General features: G+C 56.3%; 2 protein-coding genes across 2 annotated transcripts; both read left to right on the top strand.

The window, feature by feature from the left end:
- The first annotated feature begins 7,013 nt into the window (after positions 1-7,013).
- On the top strand, positions 7,014-8,148 carry K452DRAFT_147426 (uncharacterized protein). Its single transcript, XM_033535497.1, has 2 exons — positions 7,014-7,347; positions 7,438-8,148. Exons 1-2 carry the CDS (start codon positions 7,186-7,188, stop codon positions 7,942-7,944), a joined length of 669 nt encoding a protein of 222 aa, XP_033400498.1. The 5' UTR covers positions 7,014-7,185; the 3' UTR covers positions 7,945-8,148.
- A 494-nt stretch (positions 8,149-8,642) lies between these two features.
- Positions 8,643-9,236, top strand: K452DRAFT_222420 (uncharacterized protein; the record flags this gene model as incomplete). Its single annotated transcript, XM_033536558.1, has 2 exons — positions 8,643-9,104; positions 9,165-9,236. 2 exons carry the CDS (start codon positions 8,643-8,645, stop codon positions 9,234-9,236), a joined length of 534 nt encoding a protein of 177 aa, XP_033400497.1.
- Between the last annotated feature and the right edge of the window lie 3,278 nt (positions 9,237-12,514).

Raw genomic sequence — 12,514 nt, 5'->3', positions numbered from 1 at the left:
GGATATGTAACTACCTATGGTGGGTGGACGGGAGCCATGGCTGGCCCTTTGACGCACACCCCTCCCCTCCCCTCCCCTCCCCTTCATCAACCTGCCGTCTGAGCCCTCGGCTGCACGGCTCGATCGGGCGGCCCTGGCCCCTGGTCGCGGGCGCGCGGCAGACGGGATTGCGGCTTGGCTCGGAGGCCGTTCCGGTGATTGGGCTTGGGCTTGGGCTTGGTTGGGTCGGTGGTGTGCCGGTGGTGTGGTTGCACTGGCTGCGTTGATGTCGTGATGATGATGGATAGACGGCTTGTTTGCCTGTCTTTGCTTTGGTTGCGTCTGAACGGACTGGCCTCCGGGCTGCACTGCACTGCACTGGGCTGGCGCTGCGGGACTGGCTTGCCGCCCCTGGCTAAGGCGGCATGGCCCTGCCCTGCACTGCGCGGTACCGGTACCCCTGCTTCTGGGCCCGTCTGTCGCTTTTCTGACGGGTTGGGCGGCAAGCATGCCGTCAATGCTCTGCCACTCGGTGTTGGGCTCTGCTGGGTCTTCTTGCAGCGGTCCGGCTGGAGGGGTGGATGGCTGGCTGGCTACTGTATCTGGCTGGCTTTTTGTGTGTAGGTGGATGGATGTGCGTACCTATGTATCTGTGCCTGGCTGGAGTGGTTAGGGAGTGCTTTGCTGGGTTTGTGTTGTGGGGGTTTGTGTGGACACTGTGCGCCTCTGTACGGATTATTGTTATGGGGTAGACATTTCATCAACGTCTCTATGCTGCACACGCACCCTTTTAACTCTGCTGTTACACCTCGATCTCTTTGCATCTATAAACAATATGCAGTCCGTAACGGCCTGTGTAGCCCCTTCGATCAACCCGCAGCGCCCAACGTGATAGCTAATAAATGGATGTGCTGACTTTTCTTAGACACTGGCGGACACTGGCGGACACTATCTTATAGCTTAAAGCACAGCTGATCAATACCGCTATGGTAGGGCTGATGTTGATAGTGCTATTAACGTAGTTATTAGCGTTATCGTATACAGCACTGTACTGTCTACTAGATCCTCTTACATCCGCGCTCCCAGCAAATCTCGTGTGGAGATATCTTCCATGGAGCCAGTAAACAATATAAAGTATCCCGTGGGACGAATCTAAACTCTATAAGGTGTTATAGAGATTAAAGGAGTCGGAAAAATAGACAAGAAGGATCTGTAAGTACGTGTATAATCATCACTATTATGCGGCGCTGGTGGTCTACGCTATAACCTTTTACTAATGGCCCTCTTTAAGACATTAAAAGGCTGCCAGTACTATATTCTATCACAGTACCCTATAGTTCCGCAGTCTCTATTCCTCTTCCCCTTACGAAGATGTGGAGCCGGGCCATGTAAGCCACATGGAATATATAAATGTAGGCTGTCTATGGACTTTGTAAATCCTAATATTGTTATAGAAACCCTGTACGAGAGGGCCTTTTAAATAATATTTCCAGCATCGATGCTAGAAAATGCAGACGAGACTCAAGTCTCTTAAACTACAGGGGAAAAACATATAGGAACAGCCTCTACAATATTATTTGCAGACAACAAAAGGAAGACGTATTCACTAAGCCGCTGTTAGTCCATCAAGTCGTTCTTTTCTACACGCCTTCTTGTTTATCTGGTAATAAGTCTCGGCTCCATACGTAGCTAGGAGATCTTAGTTACTCTGAGCTACAACGCCGGTCCTAGCCGTAGCATTAGTAGCACAAGCACACACAGCCACCGAAGGAGTAAACCATAGCCTCATACGGAGTAGGTCTACCAGAACTGGTGCAGCACGCGGCCAACGCGTCCGCAAACCAGCCAGCCAAAAGGCCATTCAATGCAGCGCTCAGACCAAAACCAAAACACCAGCGTGCAAGAAAGTGCGGCATCGACGGGCGTTGCCGGTAGAGGCAGGCAGTCGGCAGACCGCGCGGTCTCAGGCAAGCATGCCATGCCATACCATGCCATCAACCCGTCGTAACTGCCGGCAGGCAGCTAGCTAACTAACGGCTCACAAGCACCCCAGCCGCCTCTTCTCTTCTTTTCGCCTTTCCTCGCCTCTCATCTTCACATCCTTGCCCAGTACCACGCAGCCCCAGCCCAGCCCAGCCCTACACATATGTACACGGTACCATCCACAGCGCGGCCCAAGACGACCCGTCACAAACAGTACCGCACCACACAGCACAGCAGCAGACAGCAGACAGCAGGCCAGCGCGTGCGGCTCTGCCTTACTCAGCGCCTTACTCACCTCAGGGCCGTCGCACACGCTGGTGCCCACCGTTGCGGGGTGCGCGAGAGCGAAGGCACGACAGGCGAGCGAGTGAGTGGGTGGGCGGACGCAGCCGGGCGCGCGCTTTGTAGGGCTGGCGCGCCTGTTGCCTGCCTGCACGCTGGCTTGGGCGTATATATGTATGTGCCTAGCGATGCAGGACGCGTGCGCAGTTTGAGACGACGGTTGAGGCGGCGCATGTAGGTCGGGTATGCGGGCGCCCAGTGAGGTGGAGGGAGGCGCAAAACGTGAGGCGCATAACGCGAGGCACGTGGGACGTGGGACGTGGGGGCGGGGAAGCTAGACAAGAGAAGGGGCGGTGACGGTAGGGCCGGAGGAGGAAGCGGAGGAGGTGGAGAGCTGAGACAAGCTACTCCTAACTATGGGCAAGACAAGACAAGACGGAGTGTGTGTGTGGGTGTGGTTACGCATATGCGCGGGCATGCTGCCTGCATACATGTAGCGGGCGTGCATGGCGGCGGTTTGATCCATACTGCCCGCTAGGTACGGAGTACATACGTAAGCGGGGAGGGCAGGGCATGAGTGTGTGGAGGCGGCGGAGATGGAGGAGGGGGAGTCTGCGCCGCGATTGGGCCCCGCCCTTGCTTTTTCGGGCCCCGTGGGGCTATTGCACTGCACGGCACTTTGCTGCGCTGCACTGCGGGCGGGTTCGCTGCTTACTGAGGTTATTTACGAATGTTCATACATACGCGTGGCTTGTGGCTTTATTACGGACTTGCTTTGGGCCCTTTGCATTGCGTGGAGTTAAATGACTTGGCTGTTTTTTTGGCGTGTTCATTTTGCTTTTTCCCGTGGCTGCGGTAATGTTTTGCTTTGAATAGCATTGCATAGCGGCGGCGGGCGGGCGGCGACGGCGCGGTTAGTACAACTCGTAATGCGTGCCTAGTTCCGTATGTGTGTGTACTATGTACGGGAGTCGGGACGGAGAGCGGCTGATGTACGCAACAGTGGCTAGCTACGTAGCATAGGGCGTGGGCGGCTCTAGTGGTGCTGTGGTTATTTTTTGCGGCCCAATCTACTGGTGCCCGACTGTATATTGCGGTTCGGAGACTTGGGCTAGAAGCCTGGAAATTGCTTTCCGCGTGAGAAGAAGAGCGGAGTTCTTGAGGGTGGTATTTGCTGGCTGGTGCTGAGATCGCGATCTCTGGCCGCTGCTGGAATTTAGTGTGGCCACGTTTGGTTGTTAGGAGCATTTCGCTGCAGATGTCAGGCTACTCGGATACTGGGCTCGGTAGGGTTTCTCCGTACTATCTTTTTCTGCTCTGTCAGGTTTCACACTGCCGTTGCTTCCTCTTCTGCCACATGATCGCGCGGCGGCTGAAAGTCATGTGGAAGTGCGACGTTTGCTTGTGCTCACTCTCTCATTCCTGCTGTCTTCTTTGGTCTCGACCGCCGCCGCGGATGTGATTTCATGCGCGCGGGTCTGGGGCTGGTAACTAGAGGTCACGGTGCCAACACTGGGTTATGACGTGTCAACTCTGTGCGCTTGGTGCTGGTGCTGGCAGATCGTTCCGGCTTGGTGTTGGTGTCATTGTAGATCGGTGCGATACGAGCGCTGCTGCAAAAAGCAACGTATGCGAACGTGAGCTGCTGCGAGCGGATACTGCGGTGAGGCGTTGAGAAGGGAGACGTCGTAAGCTGTTGGCCGGGATGGCGATGGGCGGCTGAGGGGGAAGTGCGTTTTGTGGAGGTTGCTTTCCGGATTGATTGTATGGGGTTTTGGAGGCTTATTTCTATTCTTGCTTTTGTTGTGCAATAGCGTACATTGTTGTGAGACGAGACACTTCGGTCGTGAAAATAGCCATGATCGTATGGAGCAGAAGCTCATTTAAGTTGAGAAATCTCTAAATCGTATACATTCCAAGATTTTCTTGGTCACATCCAGAGCTTGAATTCTTGGTTGGATGTGAGGTTAACTATGGGAACCATTTATACCTTTATAAGAGTATCGAGGCTTTTGTTACGGTGCCTCCATTTTTTTGAGCTATTAAGGTAGAAAATTACGTTAGCATCAGTGTCCGGAAAGACGCAAATGCACGGGTATACGAGCGCAAGAGTATTTCAAGAGAGCACAAAGATAGAAAATTAGGTGAATTAAGAGTGTTCAAAAAATACGAGGGTGCAGATACAAAGTATGCGAGGGTATGTCACAACGGTACGATGGTACGAAGGTTAAAAAGTGAAAAGGCCCAATACCTACACGGACATTGTGTCGCGTGGGATCCTATCTATAGGTAGAGTGAAGCCGTCAAAATGTTTCCCGGACATATCGATCAACACTGACGTAAAGGAACACAAATATGTATTGTTGAGATTATCCGGACGTTTGCTTGTAAGGTCGCTCACTTCAGTAATGACCGTGAGCGAGGGATTTTGTTGTGCACTGCTTTAGCACTAGTAAGTAGGGAGTTTCTCAATGCGCTTTCCTTGTAACGACACTCCGTGAAGCCGCTGGTCATCAGTAAGAAGCAGAAGCCATGAGCGAGTCAGTTAGACAGTGTAGAGGCCCCCGACATTCGTTGAGAATACCAAAGTAGGTTGTCAAACCCTAGGTGTTAGAGATCACCCACCGCCAGAAACATTGAAATCTCAAGGACCTCTTGAATAATTCTGAAACTGACGGCGGTGCAACCAGCTGTAGAAGCTCGAAAAAGGATCGTCAGGCCGTTGGACAAGTCGCCTTCCGAAGCCGTTAGGTCCCTGGTGTCGATCAAGGTAGGTAAAAACGATCTCAGACCTTTCGATGCGACTACCTTCCAAAGCGTAGGCGCATCCGTCCGCGAGCAGGGTTCTTCCAGTCGTATGGTTTGATCCCTCCGTCCTTGATTAGGAATCATGAATTAATGTATCAGCAGCACTCCGTGCCGGTTGGCGAAGACAGCACGCATCGCAAAGAACGCGACAAAGCGCAGACAAGCGTTGCCAACGCGCACGCCATTGCGCCTAGTAAAAACATGTGAATCGTGCGTCGTTAAAGCCGGGCGTGTGTTGTCGCGCTCATGGATGTCCCATGTCGTCGAGAAAAGCGAGCGCGAAGCACACCAGGCATGTCCATCCTTGGGCGATCAGGCCGCCACGGATCGTGGATCTGTTTGACCTCTGCGCAATCCCGGCTGGCTCCAAACAACGATCGAGACCATGATCGAGACGTTGTCGCAGATTGTTTCAGGCTTAAAAAAAAGTCGGTGCCACTTGTCGGACGTTGTGTTGTTTCGTGGGAAGGAGCGACCCAGGAAAATGCTGGATGTTTTGAAGCTCCGACCACACTGTGATAGCGATAGCGAGATCGCCCACGTGACCCCCTTCGCGAAACCTCCAGCATTTATTGTCGAAACAAAGGGTCAGCATATCCTCAGGAGACCAAAAAGTAAAGAGAATCGTCACAGATGGGCGTACCAACGGCCCGTTTTACGGTAAGGATTCTTAGCACCATGCCCTAACCAACTGACGGAGTTTTATATACATATGTAGCTGGCAGGGATGATTTCCCGGTCGTAACCTACTTGGGTAGGTGCTAGTGAGTTTAGAGCAACAACCAGAAGATATCCGGAGAAACTCTCTGTATCACGTCTTCGAGTGGACTTGAAGCATTACTTAAGCAGGTTAACGTTCCTCACGCCTATCCGAAATTCGCTATTGACATTGAGCGAAACCTGCCAATCAGAGCGTATTGCGCGGATTTGGGCCTCGGCTAGAGACGAGGCGCTGAACGGTGAACTTTTGATATGGGGGAGGAACGTTGCCGCCGGCGAAATCCTCTGCTAGCTAAATATGCATCTACTTGGATAACACAGCATGCAGCCTTAATTGTCGAAGGCGGTGAGCAATTAAGGAGGCGGCCACTGAGATCTCTGTATATAAATACACAGATATAAAAAAAAGTCGCAATCTTGCTGCAAAATTTTGTGGCGAATCAGAGGACCGAGAAATAACCGAACGTGGACGTAGAGGGAGGGCTATGCCCTGTAGGAGCACTTGCGGGGTAGTCAAGGTCGAATGGCGAGTTAGTGTGTGGAATTTGGATGGGTGGCTTCGGGATGTATGCTCGTTGCAGAGTAGTAAGAAGCAGCCGGGTTGTTTTGAGTAGAGTGATTTCTGCCATGCGGTCACAGTCGTACGATTTTCGTCTAGCACAACGAGCCCATCCAGACGACAAAGTCGCCGTCTCTCCGCAAGGGTTGCAATGGGTTGAATAATTCGTATGATGACGGCGACGGCGATTAGCTCGTCCGGTGTCGGCGAGGTGGAAATGAACAGGGATGTAGGTGACTAATGAATGCGAGACCGAAAGACAAGCCACGCACACGTACTTGTAGAACGGTCACTCGAGGCACGGTCTTTAGCTCGCTAAAGCCGAACAGATACCAGCAAACTGATCTAGGAAACATTTCGGCCGAGGACAGAGAGAGTGAACGAACAATCCAACATGATAGAGTTTGCGTAAGTCATACGGGGACGCAACAAAGTCGCGGTGGATCTCTCAGGGCAATGGGGCGGCTTGAACCCCACGTGCGGACGTCAGCATCAGCAAGATGGTGGTAGAGATCGGCAGCAGCACCCCCAGATGGCGGGAGCTTGGGGAGAGAGAGGGCGTCAGCAGCTTGGGGAACCGTGGGGGCTGGCTGCATGCATAGAGGGCCGGAGCGACGGGTTCTCGACAGGGCCGACGTTTGGAAGAGCAGAGGAGGGAGGATGACGGGGGGTGTTGCACAGCCAGCAAAGGGCCGTTGTTGTGGCGCGGAGCTGAAGGGCGTGCCAGAGCCGAACGAGGAAGGTGATACAAGCATAAGAAACCGGAGCATAAACAGAGCGGAAAGAGACGGTGTGAGATTGGAAGAAGCGGAAAACAAAAAACTGGGCGCGCGGGCTCATGCGGCGGTCCTGTGATGATTACTACGAGTTGCACAGAAGGACGCTTAGCAGCGGAGGGACGTGGCGATGGTGATGGTGGTCATGGTGGTGGTGACGGGCAGATGCTCGGCGGGCAGGAAATGATGGCATCCAAACGACGGGGTGTCGCAACGGTCGGAGTGAGGCTCAAGGCAAGGGTGGGTGTGCAGAGGGTGGTGGGCGCTGACGTGCCTGGGGGTTCTGCCGCTCGCTTGGCTCGCGCCGTCTGACTTCAGCTGCTCCTCCAGGATTCCGGCAGCGTGTCCAGCTCATCTGCCCTTCATCGTCGAGCGTGCCACCGCCTCCCACACGTGCGCGCCGCGGATCACAGGCCGAGCTTGGCTGGGCGGCATCCTGGCCTGACAGGCATCTCCACGTCCCGGGTCGGAGCCTCTGCGGCCTCGACGGCGCACCCCCCCCAGAGACGAAAAGACACCGACAAATCTCCTTTGCTCCCTTGGTGCGGCCTCGTTGGGCTCCAGCAGCACCCTGACCCAAGCTCGGCACCGTTGCCAACTCAATCCCGTCACCGACCGGTCAACAATGGCAAAGCAGAAGAATACCGTACTTACTTTTACTCCGTATTGCTCTCGCCATGCCCGATGATGAAACGCGCGCGACCTTCTCCCGCAACAAGCTTACGCCATTGCCGTCGGCTGGCGCGCGGCGACCCTGGCACTGATCTGGGGACGAGTGCACGTCGTCGTGGCCGTCGAGACTCGAGCCCGACGCCGTCTCGTTGCCCGATGCGGTAAGATGCGCACCAGCATTGCGATGGTCAGACCATGTCTGGGCGTTCACCGCTGAGCCCCAAAGATTACCGGGTAGCTTGATTCAGAAGCCTTGCAATTTGTGATGTGCGTGACTTCCACGTCGTTTCAGCTTCTATATCCGTAAACTCGGGGTCAGCCAATCAGCGCGCCTGGCAGGAACAACGAGGCTCCGCCACGTCGAAGTGCCTAGCTCCCTCAGCCTTATATCTGCCTCTCCGCTATATACCAGTTCGGGCCCCTCGTCTGCGATTCGACAACGCCCTCCCTCGCCAGATCGACATCGCTTCCCGCCATTCGCTCACTGTCCATCCCTTGATCTTCGGGACTGCCACTCACAACCCACCCTCCACTTCTTTACCCTCCCCCGGGCTCCAATTGCGCCCTCCCCGATGCCCTCCAGAATGTCCGGCTTCTACTACAACGACGCTGATCTCGCCATGATGGACCTCTTCCCCGCCAACACGACCTGTCCGCCTTCGTCCTCGGCCATGTACGCCCCGTGCCACATCCAGCATGTGCCGCAGCGCCCCAGCCTCGACGGCCGCCCGCCCAGCATGCACATGTACATGCCGCATCACCACCAAATGCCCGCGCCCTACCCCCAGCAGGAGTACTGGGCCCCGCCGCCGCCAATGCCCCCGCAGTCCCAAATGCCCATGCCCCCGTACGCCACCCCGACCATGGCCTACGCCCAGCCGCAGGCCCTGACGCCCGAGAACACGCTGCCCTCGAACCACTCACTGCAGCCTCGCGGCTCCAGGTCGCCCTCAGCCTCGACCGGCGCCTTCTCGCCACAACCCTCGATTGACGGCAGCGTGGCCGGTGGCGATTTCTCTCGCTCCATCTCTCCCAGCTCTTCTCCGGACCTCCGCGCCTACGGATACCTGAACAAGAACGGCACCTGGACCTGCGCTTACCCCGGCTGCACCTCGAGGGCCGTCTTCACGCGCGGCTGCGACCTGCGGAAGCACCACAAGCGCCACACCAAGTCCTTCTTCTGCAGGCACGAGGGCTGCCCCCAGGCCACCGGCGGCGGATTCTCCAGCAAAAAGGATCTGGCCCGGCACGAGGCCAAGCACAACCCCGGCGTCATCTGCGAATGGGGAGGTTGCGAACGCATCTTCAGCAGAGTTGACAACATGGTACGGCAATGAATGACACACACACACACTTCCCGCCCACGGCTGCTAACCAAGCTACAGAGGGACCACGTCAAGCGGATACATCTCAAGGGCTCGCGGCCGGCGCCCGCCAAGCGCACGACGACGGCGTGAAAGGCAGACGCGGACGGACAAGAGCAATTGCAATGATTCAGGCACGCCGTCGGCTAAAGGCGGGCAGAGAGAAAGATGACGATCGTCGTGCCTCACGACTGTAACGATTATTTCCGAGGCTCTTCTCCTCAGGGATGAGGAGGGCGGCAGAAAGCCAGGAGCGCCTCGCCGGCACGCGCAGCAGCATGGCTGCATGAGGCGCGGCGACTCGCGTGGCCGCATACGGCAACATGCAAAGGGAGTTTGGTGAAGGCGTTTGGGTCCGGGCACCCGGGCTGGGCAGCAGCATTTCGGCATTGGCGTCTTCGGGCTGCCCCAGGCAGCAATGCATCTGGATCGGGGGAAAAGGCCGCGACGTCGAGTCGTGCGGCATGGGATGATGATAGTCTAGAGGCTAGCAGCCGTAGTGGGTCAGACGGCCACTGCTGCGCATTGAAAAGAATTCATCAGAGGGACACACATCGGATAGAAAGCAATGCTACGAATCAACGTCGAGCAAACGGGCAGGCCACGGGCCTCCGCATTGTGCCTCGCCTCGCTACCATTGCACCGGCGAAAGGCAGTTGGAACTTGGACAGCAGCAGTCGACCTTTTCGCTGTGACCTGTTGCTTGATCGGCGGCTGCGAGCTCGTGCAAAGCACGCAGTGCGATTGGTGAAACGGAAGGGCTGGAACGCGGCTAGTGGGAGGCCTGAAGGGGGGGGGAGGGGGAGTTAGGGCTGCTGCTGTCCAAAACCCCAGAATGGCGAGGGAGCCTCGGTGTGTCGGCCGCCGGATAAACCGCCGTTCCGTTGCCGTGGCTGCTTGGACCTGGAAGCTCCCCTTTAGCTTCCCCCGACCGACCACCCCTCGTCCATAGACACTGCCCTCGCCCAAACCGGTTTCATCTGCCAACCATCGACCCCATCGACTCCAGCCCACAATAAAGCCGCGCTACGGCTACAGGTCCAGACGTCGGCATCCCGATCCGGCAAGCTTGGCCACTGACGCGTCTCCCGCCCGCCCGCAAGAGTGGATATCGCTCGCTCGCGTGCTGCCCAGGATAGCTACCGGTCTGCGAGAAACGGCCGCGACACGCGCGCAACCTTCCCATAACTCTTAGCAATCAATCCTTCTTTGTTCCCGCCCCCCACTCTCACCATTTTTTTTTTTTTTTTTTCCTTCCTCTCTTTTTCCAAACACAAACTTGCTCTCTTCTGGGCCGCACCCGATCTCGGCCCTGGGCCGACCAACTGCAATCTCCGAGTTTCGTTTCGCAACGGGGACATACACTTGGTCGACCTGCGCCATTGGTCGCCCGCTCTTTTTCTTTTTTAAACCTCTGTGCCTCTCTCTGCCTGCAACTTACTGGCGTGATTCTTACATAGGTGCCCGAGCATTTTAGGTTTAGGGGAGCTGCAGCGCGCCCGCTTGGCCCGACCAGGGATCTCCACCAGCGATGCTCGAGTCTCGGCGAGTCATCCACATCCACTGTCGGTGCGGCTGCGGCCCGTGAAGATGCCCTTACTACCAACGGTCGCGTATCCTGCTCATGGCGCTGCAGCCTCACTTTTCTGCTTGAAAGCCCACCACGGCGTTGCCGATTTTTTCATCATAGGATTCTTGCTCAATGCTGCATCGATGTCATCATCGCCCCCCAGTGTTGGCCTGATCGCCATCGTCAGCCATCTCAGGGGAGCAACATCCCGGGCCTTCCACGCACGCTCTCCACATTCCTGCATCTCCACAGGGTCCAGACGCGCTCTCAGAAATGCGCGGTGCCCAACGTCGCCACAACCTTAAAGTGCCCTCACCAAACGGCAGGCTGCCCACCGTCGTTTTACCACCAGTGGCTGTGCGCCTCGTACACTTCTGCTAGCCTCGCTGCTAGTGCTTCACAATGCTCAGGGTCCAGACTAGCCACACCGTCGAAGGATCTCTTCTCTCACACTCCAAGTGCGCCTTGCGGGCGTGCGTCATGCGGTCAAAAGATGAGCTGTTAAGATGAACCGCCAAACCCCTTGCAGGAGGCGCGCTTTGTTCCGAGAGTGGCTCCCTTGGATCTGACGAGCGAAGCCTGTATGTAGATCCAGCTCAATGCCGCACACGCCGCTCGGCACTTGTTGCCCCAGATGGGCTCCATTGTTTCGGTAGGGACGATTCGAGAACAATCGTCGTCGCCTCCTTTCCTCCGGCCTTTGACTTCGGGTTCACCAACCAGATTTGTGTTAAGTGCGCGCGAGCAAGCTGCGAGGCCCAAAACACTACATCTTTCATGCATCATTGGGCATCTCGGGCGAATCTTGACCGGTCCGGGCGGGACGTCATGGTCAAGAACAGCAGTGAACGACGCAGCTCTTCAACATTCCGGCGTCGGCGGACGCTCTTTTTCCAGAAATGCCTAGGTTGAGTCTAACGGGGCCGACGGCAGGTGGAGCAGGCGGCAGGCCGAACGAGACGGAGAGGACGATGATAGAGCGACGGAAAGGATCCGGCAGGCGCCAGCATCTAGATGGAGCCTCTTCATCAGTGGTGGCGTCGCGGCACAACAGTTAGGATCGGACCAGCTCCTTTTCCGCGGCGGCCTCGATCTACGATCCGCACCGTCGATAGCTCATGGGACGGTTCGACGACTGATGAATATTAAGGTTCACGATCTCAAGCGCCTCCCGCGAGAGTAATGGCGTTTAATCCGGGGTAAAGTGGGGGGCACTGGGTTGGGAGAAGGCCTGGACGAGGGACAAATTTCATGTTGCGGTGCGCAGTTCGTCGGAAAAGACGGATTTCTCGAGGCATCGTTCAAAGCCGTGGAATTTTGGCGGAGCGGGCGAAGCGAGCGACGGAAAAGATCGGCTAAGGGACAAGCGAGCGGGTCACGTGCCCGCCCGAGCCTCCGGCGCTTCGTACTCGTAGTGGCCAGGCCACCGAGTGAGCAGCATCCGAGCGAGCGGGATGTCGCGAGCCGAACGGACGCCAAAAGTGAGGCATCGAGTGATGAAGATGTTCGATTAAGGTAGAGATCTGCCTCGGGCAAATCTCGCGGTAAATAATGGAGCCACCTCTCCACAAGGCGTCGTCACCTCCAACCTCCAACCTCCGACACACGAGACTCCCGTTTGGATCGGTCGCTGCCAGGCTTGGGTGACGCCCGCGCTGAAACGTGCTCATGGCGGAGAGGCCTCCGCGCTGACTGCCCTTCCCGTCGTCATCGCCGATACATCAGTGCTTGTCTTGCGCGTCGGAAGCTGCATCGATGCTGCGACTGGGACTCTGCTGCTAATGTAAACCCGGCGTCATGC

Source organism: Aplosporella prunicola, assembly GCF_010093885.1.
Source record: "Aplosporella prunicola CBS 121167 unplaced genomic scaffold K452scaffold_6, whole genome shotgun sequence".
NCBI classification, from domain to species: Eukaryota; Fungi; Ascomycota; class Dothideomycetes; order Botryosphaeriales; family Aplosporellaceae; genus Aplosporella; species Aplosporella prunicola.
The sequence above is the reverse complement of the archived record's forward strand: the minus strand, read 5'-3'. Positions and strand labels throughout refer to the sequence as shown.

Bases quoted from the DNA above. Each gene is read 5' to 3' on its own strand.
- K452DRAFT_147426 (XM_033535497.1), top strand. From the start codon at position 7,186: ATGATTACTACGAGTTGCACAGAAGGACGCTTAGCAGCGGAGGGACGT. The intron at 7,348-7,437 runs GTGGGTGTGCAG...CTGCTCCTCCAG, and splicing joins GAGTGAGGCTCAAGGCAAGG to GATTCCGGCAGCGTGTCCAG.